Here is a 20,008-nt window from a genome sequence, read left to right on the forward strand (position 1 = left end):
TAGAAATTGTATAGCATATCAGTCATACCATAAGAACACCCAGGGCTTGAAAGGCAACAACCTTACCTATGAAAAAGCAAGACTACAAATACAGATCACAGTACCTTACTATTGGAAAAACAAAGAGCCAGACTGCTCTAGATTCCTATGCAGAAGCTACATCCTAGTTAGCAGAATCCCTCACCTCTGTCAAACATGCAGAATGCAGACTGACTCACCTAATACAGAATAAAGGACCAATAATTATAAACAAAGATACAGGGAAATGCAGCAACAGGGAGTGATGATGAGGAATTTTATGTACCGGCTCCTTATTCTGCACTCTCTTCAAGCAGCAAGCACATGTGGCTCTTATAGAAAGCATAGGCTTGCTATGTCAAATTTTTGATGACACACCTTCCAACCCTTGGTGACACACAGGTTGAGAACCACTGGTCTAGAGTCCAGCAGCTAAGATTTAATGCTAAAAAAACATACAGTTATGCATTTGGGCTGCAAAAACCTAAGGAAGCAGTACAGCGGATGAAAGAAGAGGTGTGTGTAGGTGTGTGTGTGTGAGGCGGGGTCTTATCTTAAATATGATCTAAAAGGTGGCTAAACAGGTGGATAAAATGTCAGTAAAAGCCAGAAAGATGCTTGGGTGCATTGGAATGGTTAGCAGACAAAAAGGAGGCAATACTGCCCTTGTACAAATCCCTGGTGAGACCTCATTCTGAATACCGGGTAAAATTCAGGAGACAACACCTTCAAAAGAATATGTACTGATTGGAGTCTGACCAGAGGGCAGCTACTAAAATGGTCAGTGGTTCTAAAACAAATAGAGACAGATATCTAAACATGTCCCTAGACAAGGGTCTGAGCTTTCCCTGTCTCTTTTTTTTTTGGTTGATCCATCTTAAGATAAGAAGGAAGCTAAGAAATAGAGAAAGGAGCACTAAATTTAGCTTTTCAGAAGTCTTAGTGGGGAACTAGAGTTCAGCCACTCTCATCTGCTGGAGTCAGAAGAATACGGAAGGATAGTTTATAGTTTGTTTTTCTAAACCGTCACATCAGCCGGAGCCCTTCACAACGGTGTACAATAATAATTTAACACGACTCAAAAAGAACGCAAATAATTTCCAACAAAAGCCAAATCAACAATAGAAAAGGAAATGTCAATCTGTATGCCGTTTCCCAATAAAGTTGGTTATTAATTTTAAATGTATTTTTGTGTTTTTTTAATTTTTAATTTTTTATATATATATATATATGGATTAGTGGGGTAAGGGAACACACAGACTTTCTGCTCTTTCTTGCTCGCTAGCTCCCTCTTGCACATTCTCTCTATCTCTATCTCTATCTCTGTCTCTTTTAGTTTATATGGGAGCACCCTTCGAAGTTTTCTCTGACTCCATCTGCTGGAAGGGGGACATAACCCACTGTCTGGACTGATCCGGGTACGTACAGGAAAAGAGACAAATATCTAAACATGTATACCTCAGAGGAAAGACAGGATAGGAGAGATATGATAGAGATATTTAAATACTTCCAAGATATCAATGCACCGGAGGCAGGCTTCTTTTAATGGAAAGCAGGATTTGAAACAAGAGGTCACGGGATGAGGGCGAAAGGGGGAAGATTCAGTAGTCTAAGGACATTTTTTTTTTTTTTTACAGGGAGAGTGGTGGATGCATGGAACAGCTTCCCAGTGGATGTGAGAGACAGACACAGAAAGAGACAGAGATAGAGATAGAGATAGAGAGAATGTGCAAGAGGGAGCTAGCGAGCAAGAAAGAGCAGAAAGTCTGTGTGTTCCCTTACCCCACTAATCCATAACAACCTCAAGTTGACTGGAAATCAAAAGGTTCCCAGATAAGGAGAGCAGGGGATTTAATTTTGACCTTAATGGGTGTTTGCTGTGGTTGTTTTGAAATATTTTATCGGTATTTGTGAAATTTAAAAAAGAAATGAAAGTTATAGGAGGTTGATATTCAAAAGCCATTTAAATGGATAACTGAAAAATTATCTGTCTAAATGGCTACCCGGCAATATTCATCGCCATATGTGTCTAAATTTTAACCGCATAAAGGAAAATTGGTTCTTACCTGCTAATTTTCGTTCCTGTAGTACCAAGGATCAGTCCAGACTGCTGGGTTATGCCTCCCTTCCAGCAGATGGAGTCAGAGAAAAGCTGAAAAGCACCCCCTAGATAACCCAGTGTGCCACCTGCGATCCCTCAGTATAATGAATATCAAAGCAGAATGAAGTAAAATTTAACAACCAATGACTAGATCAAGCCAAAGATTAACCTTCTAAAAAAACAAAAAACTATAACTTGTGACAAAAAACAATGTTGTGTGGTTGTGCAATCTTCGAAAAAAGTCTGCAAAGAGAAAAAGAACAAGTATTTGAGCGGACTCTCCTGCATAAGGGCGGGCATCTGGACTGATGTTTGCTATTACAGGAATGAAAATTAGCAGGTAAGAACCAATTTTCCTTTCCCTGTACGTACCAGGATCAATCCAGACTGCTGGGATGTACCCAAGCTGTCCTAAAGGGGCGGGACCCTGAGAGTCCCACTCTAAGCACACTGCTACCGAAAGAATCCACCTTTGAATCCCGGACATCCAAACGGTAATGCTTAGCAAACCTGTGCAAAGACTTCCAAGTGGCTGCCCTGCAAATCTCTTGGGGCGACACACATTGGCTTTCTGCTCAGGATGCTGCTTGTGACCTAAGAGAGTGCGCCTTTAGACCATCCGGTTCTGGTCGCCCGTGACATATGTAGGTTGACGCAATAGCGTCCTTCAACCAGCGGGCAATAGTTGCTTTAGAAGCCCTAGTCCCTTTCTTAGGACTGCTCCACAATACAAAAAGATGATCAGACAATCGAAAAGGATTAGTTATCTCCAAGTACCGCAAAAGGACTCTGCGGTCGTCCAATCTCCTCAGATCCTGAGCTTATGGGGAATTCCTATCCTCATTTGAGAATGCCGGTAACTCAACTGACTGGCTGACATGAAAATCTGATACTACCTTCAGCAGGAAGGAAGGCACTGTCCGAAGTGAAACCCCAGAGTCAGATGCATAGAAAAGGCTCCCTACATGACATAGAAACACAAAAATGACAGCAGAAGAAGACCAAACGGCCCATCCAGTCTGCCCAGCAAGGTTCACACTTTTTTTTTCTCATACTTATTTGTTTCTATTGGCTCTTATTAACCTTTTGGTTCTATTTCCCTTCCACCCCCACCATTAATGTAGAGAGCAGTGTTGGAACTGCATCTAAGTGAAATATCTAGTTTAATTAGTTAGGGGTAGTAACCGCCACAATAAGCAAGCTACACCCATGCTTATTTGTTTACCCAGACTATGTTATTCAGTCCTTGTTGGTTGTTGTCTGTATATAGATCCACTTTTCTTCATTCCCCCTGCCGTTGAAGCAGAGAGCTATGCTGGATATGCATTGAAAGTGAAGTATCAGGCTTATTTGGTTTGGAGTAGTAACTGCCGTAACAAGCAAGCTACTCCCCGCTTTTTTGTGAATGCAAATCCTTTTTTCCACGTTTCCTCTTGCCATTGAAGCTTAGAGCAATGTTGGATTCGCATTAACCGTGTGTGATTATTGAATAAGGGTATTATCTCCAAGTAGTAGCCGTCATTCCCGCGAGCCAGCCACTCTTCATTCATGTCCTCTAGACTTTATGGATCCACAGTGTTTATCTCATGCCCCTTTGAAGTCCTTCAAAGTTCTGGTCTTCACCACTTCCTCCGGAAGGGCATTCCAGGCATCCACCACCCTCTCCGTGAAGAAATACTTCCTGACATTGGTTCTGAATCTTCCTCCCTGGAGCTTCAAATCGTGACCCCTGGTTCTGTTGATTTTTTTTGGGCGGAAAAGGTTTGTCGTTGTCTTTGGATCATTAAAACCTTTCAAGTATCTGAAAGTCTGTATCATATCACCTCTGCTCCTCCTTTCCTCCAGGGTGTACATATTTAGATTCTTCAATCTCTCCTCATAAGTCATTCGATGAAGACCCTCCACGTTTTTGGTCGCCCTTCTCTGGACTGCCTCCATCTTGTCTCTGTCTCTTTGGAGACACGGTCTCCAGAACTGAACAGAGTACTCCAGGTGAGGCCTCACCAAGGACCTGTACAAGGGGATAATCACTTCCCTTTTCTTACTCGATATTCTTCTCTCTATGCAGCCCAGCATTCTTCTGGCTTTAGCTATCGCCTTGTCACATTGTTTCGCCGACTTCAGATCATTAAACACCATCACCCAAGGTCTCTCTCCTGCTCCGTGCACATCAGCCTTTCTCCCCCCATCGAATACAGTTCATTCGGATTTCCACTCCCCATATGCATGACTCTTCACTTCTTGGCATTGAATCTCAGCTGCCATATCTTCGACCACTCTTCCAGATTCCTTAAATCCCATCTCATTCTCTCCACTCCTTCCGGCGTGTCCACTCTGTTGCAGATCTTAGTGTCATCCGCAAAAAGACAAACCTTATCTTCTATCCGGTCCGCAATGTCGCTCACAAAGATATTGAACAGGACCGATCCCAACACCGATCCTTGCGGTACACCGCTTAAAACCGCTCTCTCTTCAGAGAGAGTTCTATTTACCATCACACATTGTCTTCTGTCCGTCAATCAGTTTGCAATCCAGGCCACCACCTCGGCATTCACTTCTAAGCTTCTCATTTTGTTCACCAGTCTCCTATGCGGGACCGTATCAAAAGCTTTGCTGAAATCCAAGTAGATGACATCGAGCGCTCTTCCTTGATCCAATTCCTTGGTTACCCAGTCAAAAAAGTCAATCAGATTTGTCTGACAGGATCTTCCCCTGGTGAATCCATGCTGCCTCTGGTCCAGCAATTCTCCCGACTGTAGATAGTTCACTATTCTCTCTTTCAACAGTGACTCCATTACTTTTCCCACCACCGAAGTGAGGCTAACCGGTCTGTAGTTACCAGCCTCTTCTCTGTTCCCACTCTTGTGAAGTGGGACCACCACCGTTCTTCTCCAATCACTGGGTACCACTCCCGTTTCTAGGGATCTATTGAACAGATCACATAGCGGACCCGCAAACACATCTCTGAGCTCCCTCAGTATCCTGGGATGAACCTCATCAGGCCCCATGGCTTTGTCCACTTTCAGTTTCCCCAGCTCTTCCCAAACATTTCTACTGTAAATGGAGTTACATCTACTCCACTCCCCTCCAGTCCTTCTCCAGGGTCCTCTTTGATGAACACAGAACTGAAGTATTCGTTTAATATTTCTGCCATTTCTTCGTTTCTCTCCACACATTGATTCTTTCCACCTTTCAATTTCACTATACCACTTTGAACTTTTCTCTTTTCACTGATATATCTGAAAAATGTTTTGTCACCTCTCTTCACGTCCTTGGCAATCCTCTCTTCTGCTTAACTTTTTGTCGACTTGATTAATTTCTTTGTCTCCCTCAGTTCTACCAGATATTCTTCTTTGTGCTCCTCCTTTTAGGATCTTTTATATTTCTTGAACGCTGTTCTTTTGGCCTTTATTTTGTCAGCCACCTCCTTTGAGAACCAGATAGGTTTCATTTTTCTTTTGCTCTTCTTTACTTTTCTAACATATAGATTAGTTGCCTTGGTAACTGCTCCTTTTAGATTGGTCCACTGTTGATCCACACCTCTCTCGTTCTCCCAGCCTTTTAGTTCTTCTTCCAGGTACTTCCCCATTTCATCAAAGTCCGTGTTTTTGAACTGCAAAACTCGGGTCTTTGTGCTTCTTTTCCGTATCCTTTTTGTGATATTAAACCATACCATTTGATGATCACTACTGCTGAGGTGAGCGCCCACCTGGACAATCAGAGACATTATCTCCATTAGTGAGCACTAAGTCGAGTATAGCTCCTTCTCTCATGGGTTCCATTACCATTTGTTTGAACAAAGCTTGAATCTCTGACACCCGTCTAGCCGAACAGATAGCCACGAGAAAAACCGTCTTAAGCATTAAGTCCTTCAGCGTAGCCCTCTTTAAAGGCTCAAAAGGAGAAGCGCAGAGACCACATAGAACCAAATTTAAACTCCATGACAGATAGATCGCGCATATTGGCGGCTTTAAGTGTTTGGCCCCCTTCAAGAATTGTGCCACATCCTGGTGAGTAGCAATGGGAACACCATCAATTTTACCTCGAAAACAACCCAAAGCCACTACCTGCACTTAGAGCGAGCTGGACGCCAAACCTTTCTTTAAACCGTCCTGCAAGAAAGCAAGAATGTGGACAATAGTGGTCCGCCGCGGGGACACACCAGACCTACTGCACCAAGAATCAAAGACCTTCCACACCTGAACGTAGGTAAGAGACGTAGAGGTTTTTTGAGCGCGAAGAAGAGTGGAAATAACCGACTCCGGGTAGCCTTTCTTTCTTAACTGTCTCCTCTCATAAGCCAAGCTGCTAGACAGAAGCAATCGGCCTGATGGAAAAATACTGGATCCTGCCGGAGGAGGTTTGGTAGATGACCGAGACGCAAGGGACCGTCCACCACAAGGTTGATGAGGTCTGTGAATCATGGTCACCGAGGCCACTCCGGAGCCACTAGAACAACTGGCCCTCGGTGAGATTCTATTCACCATAGAACTTTTCCCACCAGCGGCCATGGGGGGGGGGGGGGGGGAAACACGTAGAGAAGAATGCCGGGAGGCCATGGGAGGACCAGGGCATCCACCCCTTACGACCCGTGCTCCTTTCTGAGACTGAAGAAGCGAGCCGCCTTTGCATTCAACTGAGTTGCCATCAAATCCAGCCGGGGAATCCCCCACCGGTGAATCAGAAGAGCCATCACATCCGCGGACAGTTCCTATTCGCCGGGATTTAAGCGTTGGTGGCTGAGAAAATCCGTTTGGACATTGTCCACCCCGGCTATATGAGATGCTGCCAGATGGGCCAGATTTTGTTCTGCCCACACCAACAATCTGTCCGCCTCGGAGGCGACCAGTTGACTCTTCGTACCTCCTTGACGATTTATGTAAGCCACGGTGGTCGCATTGTCGGATAGAATCCGTACCGCCCTGTGTTTGACCAGGGGAAGAAAATGACGTAGAGCTAGGCAAACTGCCCTGGTTTCCAATCGATTGATGGTCCACTTGGCTTCTAGAGTTGTCCACTGACCTTGTGCCAATCGGGATTGACACACTGCTCCCCACCCGGAGAGGCTGGCATCCATCGTCACGACTGTCCACTGAGGATTTTCCAAGTCCATGCCCTGAAGCAAGTAATCCGGAACCAACCACCAATCGAGACTGGCCCTGTCTGGTTCCAGCAGGGGCAAGGATAAGTGGAACTCCTCTGACTTGGGATCCCAACGGAGAGCAATGCCCTCTGTAAAGGTCTCATATGAGCAAAGGCTCAAGGAACCAGCTCCAGAGTAGACGCCATAGAACCGATAACTTGTAAATAGTCTCACACTATGGGCAAAGGCAGAGCCAGCAGACGCCGAACTTGGGACATCAACTTCTCCATCCGGAGTTTGGGTAGGAAAACCTTGCCTAGCAACGTGTCGAAATGGGCTCCTAGAAATTCCAACTCCTGAGACGGGACCAGGTGGCTCTTGTCGTAATTGACGACCCAGCCCAGGGATTGCAAGCGCTGTACAACCGACTGCAAAGTGCCTCCGACTTCGTTCGGATGAGCCAGTCATCCAGGTTATGGATGAACTAAAATCCCTTCCTTCCGAAGGCACGCCACCACCACCACCATTACTTTGGTGAAAACCCGCGGAGCCGTCGCTAACCCGAAGGGAAGGACGCGAAACTGATAATGTTCTCCCAAGACCTGGAACCACAGAAACCTTTGATGGTGGGCGCGGATTCCTATGTGTAGATAAGCTTCCGTCAGATCCAAAGAAGCCAAATATTCGCCTTTGTGGACGGCCGCAATCACGGATCTCAAAGTCTCCATCCAAAACCAAGGTATTCGCAACGCTTTGTTGACTTTCTTTAAGTCTAAGATTGGCCGGAAGGAGCGCTCCTTATTTGGAACCACGAAGTAAATGGAGTAGCGACCGGTCCGTCGCTCGACCTGTGGCACCGAAACAATCGCCCCAAGGACCAATAATCGAGACAGAGTTTGAAGAACTATCTCCTGTTTTTGCTGAGACCCGCAAGGGGACACCAAAAAGAGATCCCGAAGAGGGCGAGCAAATTCCAAAGCGTAACCGTGATTTATAATATCGAGGACCCACTGATCTGACGTGATCTTGACCCACTCCTCACGAAACAGGGAGAGGCGCCCCCTGATCTCCGGAACAGAGGAATGGGTTGGTGCAACTTCATTGGGAAGACTTGTTGGAGGCGAAACCATGAGATGCGCAGTCGCGCTGGGGCCACCTACCACGAAAGGAATGAGCCTAGGACTGAGACCTGGCCGATGTGTGTCAAGGAGCAGCAGAGGATCCCCTGCTTGTACGTAAACGGCGCTGACCCCGAAAACGACCTCGGAACGCGCCAAAGGGACGATACAGTCTGGGCTTGTCCTCAGGCAGCTTGTAAAGTTTGTTCTCTCCCGAGTTCTTAACCAGCTGTTCTAGCTCGTCCCTAAACAGCAGTTTCCCCTTCAAAGGAAAGGATCCCAGTTGGGATTTGGAAGAAACGTCTGCCGACCAATGACGGAGCCACAGAAGCCTCCTTGCAGACACTGCTGAGGACATAGTCCGAGCCGAGGTGCGGAGAAGATCGTACAAAGCATCAGCCGTATAGGAAACTGCCGATTCCATGCAGTTTGCTTGCTCAGCCTCCCCCGGAGGAAAGTCCTGAGTGGTGAGCAATTGTTGAATCCAGCGGAGTGTAGCTCTCTGCATAAGGCTGCTGCAAACCCTCACTCCAAGCGCGGAAACCTCAAATATGCGCTTGAGCAAAACCTCCAGCTTCCTATCCTGGAGATCCTTGTGAGCTGCCCCTCTGGTCACCGGGATGGTGGTGTGCTTGGCTATGGCCATGACGGCTGAGTCCACCTTAGGGACCTTGAGAAGCTCCAAGGAATCATTGGGTAGCGGGTAAAGTTCTTCCAAAGCCCTGCTAACCCGCAAAGAGGCTTCTGGAGCATCCCATTCTCGGGACATAATATGGAAAAGTATCGGATGAAAAGGAAAGGTTAGAGGAAGAGATCGTAACCCGGACAACACTGGATCAACAGAGGAAGAATCCATCACTGGCTCGGGAGCCGGAATATCTAGTTCTTGTAGTACATGTGGGATTAAACGGTCCAGTTCCTCCTTGCGGAATAAGCAGAATATCTATTTCTATTTAACACTTTTCTATACCGACCTTCATGGTAGAGACCATATCAGATCGGTTTACATCGAATTGGGGAACTGAACCATGAACAGTAACCAAAAACAATAGGTTGAACACGAAGAACAAAGTTACATTTAACAGGGAAATTAAACTTGGAAGCATAGACTGCTGGAAGGAAGGAAAGGCTTGAGACAGAAGAAAAATTATTAGTATAAACAAAAGCTGAGTCAGGGGGCTCTTATTCTGGACTTAGGGGTAGTATGGAGATCCATTGCTCCTGAAGGAGGTTCTGTCGACTATTGTGTGTCATGGGTATCTGAGAAGGCTTGGCGGAAAAGCCAGGTCTTAAGTTTTTTCTTAAATGTTAGTAGGCAGGGTTCCATTCTGAGGTCAGCTGGGATGTTGTTCCAGATAGTTGGGCCTGCTGTCGAAAAGGATCGGTCTTTAGTTGAGGTGAGACGTGTGGCTTTTGTAGGTGGGGTCTGTAGGGTTCCTTTATATATTTCTCTAGTCGGTCTGTTGGTGAAGTGGAGGTTGAGGGGGAATTCGAGGTCCAGATGCAAGTGATTGTAAATGGCTTTGTGGATTAAAGTGAGTGATTTGTGGAGGATTCTGTACTTCACTGGGAGCCAGTGTAAGTTACGGAGGATGGGAGATATATGTTCTCCCCGGTTGGTGTTAGTCAAGATTCTTGCCGCGGCATTCTGTATCAACTGTAGCGGCTTGGTGGTAGAGCTGGGGAGTCCCAGGAGGAGTGCGCTGCAGTAGTCGATTTTAGCAAATATCAAGGCTTGCAGAACTGTTCTGAAGTCGTGGAAAAAAAGTAGGGGCTTGAGTCTTTTTAGGACTTGAAGCCTGTAGAAACAATCTTTGGTTGTGGTGTTGATCATTTTCTTGAGGTTTAGGCAGTTGTCAAGTAGCACCCCGAGATCTCGTACGTGGGTATGCATGAGCTGGGTGTTGAGGTTGGTCTGTGGGAGTGGGTTGTCTTGGTTAGAGGAGATGAGGAGGAGTTCGGTCTTAGTTGCGTTAAGGACCAAATTGAGGCTGTTAAGAAGGCTGGTGATCCAATTTAGGCAGTTGTTCCAGTGCGAGAGTGATTTTGCGATGGATTCTGTTATCGGAATCAGAATCTGCACATCATCTGCATAAAGATAATGAATAAGGTTAAGGTCTGTTAGAAGCTGACAGAGTGGGAGGAGGTATATATTGAAGAGAGTGGGTGATAACGATGATCCTTGGGGTACACAAAGTGAGGACCTTGTCGAAGGAGATTCTTTATTATTAATTTTAACTTTGAAACTTCTATTACTAAGGAAAGACGTGAACCAACTGAGGGCTGATCCTGATATACCTATTTCTGCTAGGAGAGTCAGAAGGATGGTGTGGTTGACGGTGTCGAAGGCTGCCGAGATGTCTAAAAGAACTAGAAGGAAGGAATGGCCCTTGTCTAATCCCAGAATGATATGGTCTGTTAAGGAAATGAGGAGTGTTTCTGTATTGCGAGATTTGCGGAATCCGTATTGGGAAGGGAATAGAATGTTGTGATCCTCTAGATATTCTGACAGCTGAGTGTTAACCAGTTTCTCTGTAAGTTTGGCTAAGAACGGTAGATTTGAGATGGGGCGGAAGTTAGCAGGTTCTTTGGGGTCTAAGTTGTGCTTCTTGAGGAGGGGTTTAAGAGAAGCGGATTTTAAGCTATCTGGGTACCTCCCTTGTGCTAGTGAGCAGTTTATAATATTAGCTAGAGGTCCTGCGATCATGTTTGGAATCAGTAGCAGGAGTTTGGATGGTATATTGTCTGCTGCGGATGATCTGCGGATCATCACCTTCCACTGGAGCGGCGATATCCACGTCATCGCTTAAATCCACTGTGGATGGGTCCGGTATCGTGGGATCCGGAGGCGTGTCAGGAGCTGGTAGCTCCTAGGTACGAACTGGACGGGGAAGCCTCAAAACAACAGGTCCCTGGTCCCCCGCCGGCCTAAAAATGTCTTTGCAGGTGGAGGCTGTGCCTCCTAGTCAGCCTCAGCCTCCATATATACGCCTTGTGGAGCAGCAAGACAAACTGGGAGGAAAACGGGTGCTGTCGCTTTATGATTGATATCTTATATTTATTGATTTTATTGTTTGATGTTTTCTGAGGAATGTAATGTTTGTTTTTCCAGTGTTGCACTACACACACACAGTCTGGCTTCTTGCAGTTTCCAGTTCAGATTTTATCTGCATGTTTCTACTTCTATTTTATGGTCTCTTTATTCCATATTTGGTTAAAGTCTGTCTACATTCTGCATGTGTGACCGAAAAGAGGTATTCTGCTACCATGCAGGGATCTATACTAGCTTGGCTTGTTCTGTTTTCCTAATAGCAGAGGTATTGGTGTTTTAGAGCCTGGTGAAATATTTGCAGTGCTGCTTTATCAGAGGTAGGGTTGTTACTGTTTGCGTGCTGGCAGTTAGTTCTTGTTTGGAATCGGAGGTTTACCATATTGTAACTAACTTATGCGGCTAACTCCACTCCTCCTAGAAATGCCTCCCGTCCACCCCCAATTTATGCAGCTACACTGTAGCCGCAAATGGCGATGAATATCACTGTTTTGCCATTTAAAACGGATAACTTTTCAGTTATCCGTCTAAATGGCTTTTGAATATTAACATCCTAATACACATGTTGTTGTGAGATTTTTACTTCAGAAGACTGCACTTTGAATGTCTTTTTTCACGTAAAATGTGTTATTATAAATGCATCATTTTTAATTGTGTGTGTGGAGAGGGCCAGGGGTGGGGGACAAGACTGTAAAGTTCACCTAGGGAGACCTAATACCCTTGAGCCACCCTTGGTGTAAAATATCCTGGGACCATGCTCAAAGTCTCTGATCAAGACATGTCTTCTACACAGAATTTATATTATTTGGAGCTCTTTTTTTGTCACTTATTCTTTATTTGTTTTAGAATTTACATGTTGATAACAGCTGGATTTTGTTGACAGATTTGAATTTTTTCCCTTGTACAGGAAATACCCATCTGCCCTGAGGTTTTGTATTGGGGGTTGATGTATTTAGTGGTTTCAAAATTCAAAGAATGTGCTTTCAGGTATATTTTGAAAGGAAAATTAGTTTCTTACCTGATAATTTTCGTTCCTGTAGTACCAAGGATCAGTCCAGGACACCTGGGTTGTGACTCCGCACCAGTAGGTGGAGACAGAGCAAAACTTGTGGGCGGAGCCATATATAAGCCCCTGTGCCAGTCACAGCCCCTCAGTCATACGTAATGTCAAAGTAGCCATGCAACCAAGTAACAAAACTGGCTAGAAAAGGCACTTCTAACTTTAAACTAACACCAAAAACTCCTACTCGAACCGGACTCCCCAACCGGGAGAGCTAAACAAGCGAACAGCAGAACTAAGAAAACATGATGAGCGGACTCTCCGTTACTGTAGCGAAGCCCTGCGGGCGGGATCCTGGACTGATCCTTGGTACTACAGGAACGAAAATTATCAGGTAAGAAACTAATTTTCCTTTCCCTGTACGTACCAGGATCAGTCCAGGACACCTGGGATGTACCAGAGCTAAGTTATCGAGGGTGGGAAGCAGAGAGTCCCGCTCGGAGTACCCTCTCTCCAAAACCCCCGGAATCGTTAGCCCGGACATCCAACCAGTAATGCCGGATAAAGGTATGCAACGACTTCCAGGTAGCCGCCCTGCAAATCTCCTGAGGCTACACCTGAGACGCTGCCACTCAAGACGCAGCTGGAGAGCTGGAGAGCGAATCGAGGGAGCCCGAAGACCCACGGGAAGTGATTTTCCCCCGCACCAAGTACGCCGAACCAATGGCCTCCTTGAGCCAAGTGGCAAGTGTCGTGCGGGACGCCGCAACTCCTTTCTTTGAACCAGAGAACAAAACAAAGAGAAGAGCCGTGACCCGAAATGGATAATTGACCTCCAGACAGCGAAGGGGGGATCTTCGCACGTCAAGCTTCCGTAAGTCCCTCGCTACTGGATCAGAGGGCTCCCAGACCGCAAAAGCGGATAGCTCAATTGAAAAACATGGAAAAACCGACACCCCTTTCGGCAGGAAGGAAGGAACCGTCCGCAAATAAACACCGGAATCGGAAATATACAAGAAGGGTTCCCTACAGGACAAAGCCCGTAACTCCAAAGCACGCCGTGCCGAAGTAATCGCCACCAAGAACACCGTCTTTGACGTGAGAACCTGAATAGTTAAGCGTTTCAAGGGTTCAAACAGCGCCGCGCATAAGCGGAGAGAACGGAAAGGAGGTTCCAAGCTGGACAGGGGAGACGCAATGGAGGACAAAGGTGCTTAGCTCCCCGAAGGAAACGGGAGATATCCGGGTGAAGAGTCAGGAAAGGACCACGGACCTTACCTCGCAAACAACCAATCGCCGCCACTTGGACCCGTAGGGAACTACAAGCCAGACCTTACCTTTGGCAAGACCTGCCTGGAGGAACGCTAGAAGCCGCAGTAGGGACCACCCCACGCTGCACGCACCATTCCTCCAATCCACCCAGACATGGACATAAGCCAGGGACGTCGCCTGTGTCCTGGAACGTAGCAACGTGGCTACCACCGCAGCTGAGTAAACTTTTCTCTTCAGCCGAGTCCTCTCAAAACCATGCCGCGAGGCAGAAGTGATCCACAGTCTCCAAAAAGACGGGGCCCTAATGGAGTAGACCCGCCATCCCCTGGAGCTGAAGGGGTGCCGCCACTGTGAGCTGGACGAGGTCTGCGAACCACGGCCGGCGCGGCAACTCCGGTGCCACCGGGAGCACGTTGGCTGGGTGCAACTCTATGCGCCGCCGAATCTTGCCGATCATCGGCCACGGGAGAAAACACGTACAGCAGAACATCCGTCGGCCCGGGAAGCGCCAACGCATCGACGCCTTCCGCCCCCTTATCTCGACTTCGACTGAAACATCGCTGAGCCTTCGCGTTGTGCCACGTGTCCATCAAATCCATGTGGGGCACTCCCCAATTCTCGCAAATGAGAGGCAACGCTTCGACCGCCAGGTCCCACTCACCGGGATCTAGGCGATGCCGGCTGAGAAAAATCCGCCTGAACGTTGTCGACTCCTGCACCGTGAGAGGCTGCTATGTGGCTGAGATGGAGTCCTGAACAGACCATTAAGCGCTGAGCCTCCTCCGCCACCTGTGGGCTCCTTGTCCCGCCTTGGCGGTTGATGTAGGTCACGGTGGTCGCGTTGTCCGACAACACTCGGACCGCCTTTCCCCGCATTACCGGTAGGAAGGCTTGCAGAGCCCAACGGACCGCTCTGGTCTCTAGTCTGTTGATAGACCACTGGGCTAGCGACACTGACCATAGGCCTTGGACCGAGCTCCCTAGGCAGACCGCTCCCTGAGCGGAGAGGCTGGCATCCACGGTCACCACCGTCCAATTTGGCACCAGAAGAGACACTCAAGAGGACAGATGACTGGAATCCAGCCACGAGAGCAGGCTGGACCTCGCGAGCCCCCCTAGTGGAAGTGGTAAGTGGAACTCCTCGGAAACCGGCGCCCAGCAATATAGTAAGGACGACGGTAAAAGGCCGCAGATGAGCGAACGCCCAGGAAACCAGCGCAGGCGTGGAAGCCATATAACCCCGGACCGCAAGGCAGTCGCAAACAAGAAGCGCCGTACTTGAGCTGGCAGCTCGTATCTCCATTCGTGTGACAGGGACCTCTAGCCCTGCGACGTGTCGACAACGGCTCCCAGAAATTCCAAGGTCCGCGAGGGTGCCCGATGACTCTTGTTGAAGTTGACCACCCATCCTAGGGACTGCCAAGGTATAAGACCCTGGCCAACTGACAACAGACATTGATCCTCGGGCTTCGCCCGAATCCACCAACCGTCCAGGAACGGATGGACCAGGAGATAATACTGGCGCAGCCGCGTCGTCACCACGACCATCACCTTCGTGAACGTGCGGGGGCCGTCGCGAGACCAACCAGGAGCGCTTGTAACTGGCAGTGCCGTCCTAAAACGCAGAACCTGATGAAGAGCAGGAACAACGGCTGAATGCCTATGTAATGATACGCCTTCGCGAAATCCAGGGAGGCCAGAAAACTCGCCGGTCCGCCCCGCAGCAATTACCGACCGAATCAACTCCATTTTGAAGGGAGAAAACGCGAAGAAAAGGTTCCAACTCGGAACTGTTCATTAATACGTTGAGGACCCACTGGTCGGACGTTATGTTGGCCCATTCTGCGAAGCAAAAAACCAACCTCGCCACTACATTTGGAACGAAGGACTGAGGCTGCCTTAAGGCATGGACCAGCAGAATCTCAGTGCGAAGCCCCGGGCCCCGCGTCAGACGGAGATCCTCTCTGTCTGTCGGAACGCTTCCCCCTGGAAGGACTGTGGACACGAAGAGACCAGTGAAGACGTCGAACGATAAGAAGGCCCAGAGGACCCCTGGGGACGAGTTATCTTGCTACCTTTGAAAACGGAACCTAGCAGAATAGAAGGACCGAGTTCTGGACCTGTCGTCTGGGAGCTTGCAAATCCGGATCCCATCAAAGGAAAGCCTCAACCTGTCCACTCCTAACTGAATAACAGCTTTTCCCCTGAAAAGCCGTGCCCCAAGGAGAGCCTTGGAGGATCCATCCGCTGCCCAAAAGCGAAGTACCAGCAATCGGTGGGCCGAAAACAACCGCGACCATGAACTAGCCGAAGTACGCCGTAAATTATAGAGAGCAGTCGCACAAAAAGCGATGGCAGCCTGCAGTCGATCCGCCTGCGTGGCCTCGTGAACTGAAAAACCTGCCTTCGCCTGTAGAACTTGGGCCCAGTGCAAACTAGCCCGCCTGGCGTAGTTACCACAGATGGCAGCCCGGACCCCTCAACGCTGCAACTTCGAAGAAAAACCTCTGTGCTACTACCGACACCGCCGAAACTACCTTCGGAAGCCGAAAACCGTAGGAGCTCCAGAGCGTCCTCTGTCAGTGGATAAAGCTTGTCCATTGCCTTGGTCCCCTTCAGACCCAGCTCCCTAGTATCCCATTCCGGACAGAAATGTCTGACGCCGAGGAATGGAATGTGAAAGTCACTGCAGGACCAGTGAGCACCAGCAGGACTGGGTCCACGTTCGCACCAGGTCGAGAAACTGCCGGTGGGGCTTCTACCCCTAGGTCGTTGAGGATAGCCGGATTTGTGATGGTTTGTCCAGCCAGCCAGGGCAAAAATGTCCCCGAACGCTCCATCGGCCCCCCCCAGGGGCTCTCCGGGCGGAACAACCTCATCCTGTGAGGGGAACTCAGACTCCGCATCTTACGGGACCGTGCCCGGTGGTCGCCATTCCGTTGCTGGAGCCGGGGAGAAGTCTGGGCCCTCCCGGGATATCTTCTTCCATGGACCTTTGGGTAGCCATGCCTCTTCGTGCGGCTGCGGCCCTTGTACTTGAGTACCGTGCGCCGTAGGAGCGCGAAAACGGCCGAAAACAAGGACCCGGGATTCTGTTTCCGTGGACCATCCCCCTTAGGGTGGCCATGGTCTGCTATGCGCCTGCGGCCCTTAATTGAGAACCCTGCGCAGTAGGAGCGAGAAAGCGTCCGAAACAAAAACAAAAACCAAAAAACAAACAAGGACCCCGAAGGCGAGGAGGTCCCAACCCCGCCAGCCTCAGCCGGGGCCTCAGCTCCCCCGGAGGACCCCCCGAGGACCTTTGTTGAAGAGTCTACCCGGGAGGCAAGTCGGGAATTCCTGCCGGTTCGCGCTCAAAAGCGCGGGCTGACCTCAAAATGGCCGCCGCTCCCGCGCCGAGCGGGAAGGGGTCAGCCGGCAAGACTGAAGCGGCCAAAAATGAGCGACGGTGATCATGCCGATCGGAATTGGCCCCCCCCGTCTGTCCTGGACGGACCCTTCCGACCGGGACGCAGGCATAGAAAATCCCCTCTTGTGCGAGCCCCGCGCGCGCGCCAAACCGTGCCCCTCGGCAACCAAGCGGTCGCGGCGGAACGGACGGCGGACTAACAGACCCGAAAGTACAAGAATTAAATCCTACCGCCGAAAACACTCCCCGCCCCTCGCCGAGCCGAGAAAACTTCCCCACCGGTGAATAGACGAGGAGCCGCACAAGAAAATAAAAGTACAATATTTTTTTTTTTTTTTTTTTTTACGCAAACTTGCCGCTGTTCAGAGTCCTGCCGCTGTCCAGAGTCCTGGGTCTCCTGCTTCCGTGGGGGGTGAGTGAACCGGGCTCCCCGGTGTCACCCCCTACGCTGCTGCCTGTGGTAGGCCGGGTCCTCAACCCTCAGCAGCGGCCTCAACCAGGGGGGGATGGTCCCCTCAGAACCTTCCCACCCCCCTGGGAGGCAGGGCGGACAGCTTCCTCTTTTCACTTCTCACCTTGAATTTCTTCTTCTTAATTTTTTTTTTTTTAAACCAAAAACCAAGAAACCGAAATCAGTAAAACCACAATGCCCCCGACTAACTAACTAACAGTCGTCAGGCACGCAGAGGCTGTGACTAGACCTGCACCACCTACTGGAGACAGAGTAAGACTGAGGGGCTGTGACTGGCACAGGGGCTTATATATGGCTCCGCCCACAAGTTTTGCTCTGTCTCCACCTACTGGTGCGGAGTCACAACCCAGGTGTCCTGGACTGATCCTGGTACGTACAGGGAAAGTAAATTACTTCAATTTTCCATAGGGACCCATCCACCAGATAACCCACTCCTTTCTTGCCCACTACTGACACTTCGAGGAAGTAGTGTCCCAGATTCTCCCACCTGAAATCGGACGGTCTTTCTGTAACCTCACTGCACTAGTAAACAATATTCTGACACCAAGTTATTGTTAGGAAAACAAAGAGAACATGAACGGTTCCATTAGAATCCACGTGGGTTTGGTGGTGGGTGGAGCAGAGCAGCAAAACAGGTAGCACCGACCCCGATCTGAAATCAAGAAACCATGGGATATGCACTGGGGGTCTCTGAGGCAGTGGTTGGGATTGGAGAGCCGAGTAGTTGGTGTGGATGGGCAGACTAGAGAAGCCCATCCACACCAACTGCCATCACATTTCTCTGTTTCTAAATTGTATTCATTTTGCTGTAGCCTCTTTAATAATTTAGGTGGAATTTCAATATATATTTCCATTGATTTTTGGTTATAGCAACCCCCAGTTCATCAAGTCTGCAAAGGTCTTTTCTGGATTTCTTCCCCCCCCCCCCTTTTTAAATCTCGCCCCCCCTCCTCCTGTCCAGCCATTACAGGGAGAGGCCTTGGACAAGGGCCACAGACCACTGCTCCCTCTGGAACCCGTACGTGTGAACACTGGGTCTGGCCAGTAGATGTCACTGATGAGCAAACTCATAGATGCCCCCTCCCCAACCCTGTCACAGGATGGTGAATGCTGCCCCAGGCCCAGACTGACTCCAGAAGCAAAAAGGACAGGCCTTCTGCACGGCATTGTGATAGAGCCGTCAGGTCAGCCCTCTACAACCTTCCTGAAGCTGCTCCTTATACTTTCATAACTGGGGCTTTAACTAGTGACCCCCTTCTTTGGTTAAATAGCTCAGAGCCATGATCAAGGTAACCATTAAAACCGCATATGGGATTCACAAATTGATTTCTGGTGTTGTGTCGCACGCATAGAGCTCTCTAGGGTTTTTATTTTCCCACTGCCTCCCTGGTAAACACAAAGGAATGAGATCAAGCCTTACCTGAGAGAGACCGGCCCCTGACTCAGATGATGCCAGACCAGCAGCCAGCAGAGCCGAATTCAGCGCCATAAGAGCTGGTGGGATAGATAGTGCTGGGAAGAGCAGGGAACTGTCAGAAAACCCCTCTCCTAGTGCTGCGCTCACCAGAGGCTCGGTTTTCTCCCTTGGGTCAGACTGGGAGTGGATCGGGGATTCCTGCAGAGCCGGGAGAGGTACTGGAGATGAGAGAAGACTGTTCTGCTGCTGAAGAAAGTCCAGTTGGGGTAAGCTGAGGCTGCAAAGCGGGAGCAGAGGGGGCTGGCACTGACCCTGAAGCAAGGAGGCCGCGAGGAGCGCCTGTGATTCCAGCTCTGGGGCAGGGCTCTGGAAGCCCAAAGAACCCAGCCCCATCTCATTCTGCCCAAGCAAAGAGGTGGAGAGCAGGGTCAGCAGGCTTTGGTTCAACAGCTGCTGGTTCACAGCCAGGGACAAGGAAGCCAAGAAGCTCTGGGCCAGGAGGCCAGCAGCTGGTACCGGGCTACCAAATGGAAGCACCTGTTCTTGGGTGAGAAATGGAAAGGGTTCCCCGGTGGAAGGTAAGGGACACTGGGACACATCGGGGCTGCTGTTTGGTGCAGGGCTGGAAGCAGATGCTGTTTTAGTGTTGGAAGGCTGGGCTGGCTGTGAAGCAGTACCTGAGGAGTTAAAAAAGAAAAAGTAAAATAAACAATTATAAACCTTCCTGCAGTACAATATTTTTCATCAGTTCTTATAAAATAAAAATTTCATATTTTTAAAACACTCGCATAGCTGCCAAGTGACCTTTAGCCCAGTCCTGATTTTCTAGCATTCCCCTCCAGTTGCAAATGGAAGAAGCAGGACTAAAAATACCACCATGCACTAAGAATGTAAGTTTCAAAATCAGTATAGGCCCCAAGTCTCCCTGCAGGAGCCAGAAAACTTAGCAGCTCTGCTCACACTGTCTCTGCGTTGTTCATCAACAATCCTATTTGCCAGATGTGCTGAATTTAAAATTCGGGCACCTATAAGCATTGAAGAAAGTAGGGCAGGGGGTGGAAGGGTCACC

General features: G+C 48.9%; 1 protein-coding gene across 3 annotated transcripts in view; it reads right to left on the minus strand.

The window, feature by feature from the left end:
- The window catches only part of LOC115087414 (methyl-CpG-binding domain protein 5-like), a 108,662-nt gene that overhangs the window by 45,062 nt on the left and 43,592 nt on the right, over nt 1-20,008 (minus strand). For all 3 annotated transcript variants that reach the window (XM_029594588.1, XM_029594589.1, XM_029594587.1), the window contains exon 8: nt 18,943-19,616. In XM_029594588.1, the coding sequence (XP_029450448.1) occupies nt 18,943-19,616 (674 nt within the window). The remainder of the gene's footprint in view (nt 1-18,942; nt 19,617-20,008) is intronic.

This window comes from Rhinatrema bivittatum, chromosome 3, assembly GCF_901001135.1.
Source record: "Rhinatrema bivittatum chromosome 3, aRhiBiv1.1, whole genome shotgun sequence".
NCBI classification, from domain to species: domain Eukaryota; kingdom Metazoa; phylum Chordata; class Amphibia; order Gymnophiona; family Rhinatrematidae; genus Rhinatrema; species Rhinatrema bivittatum.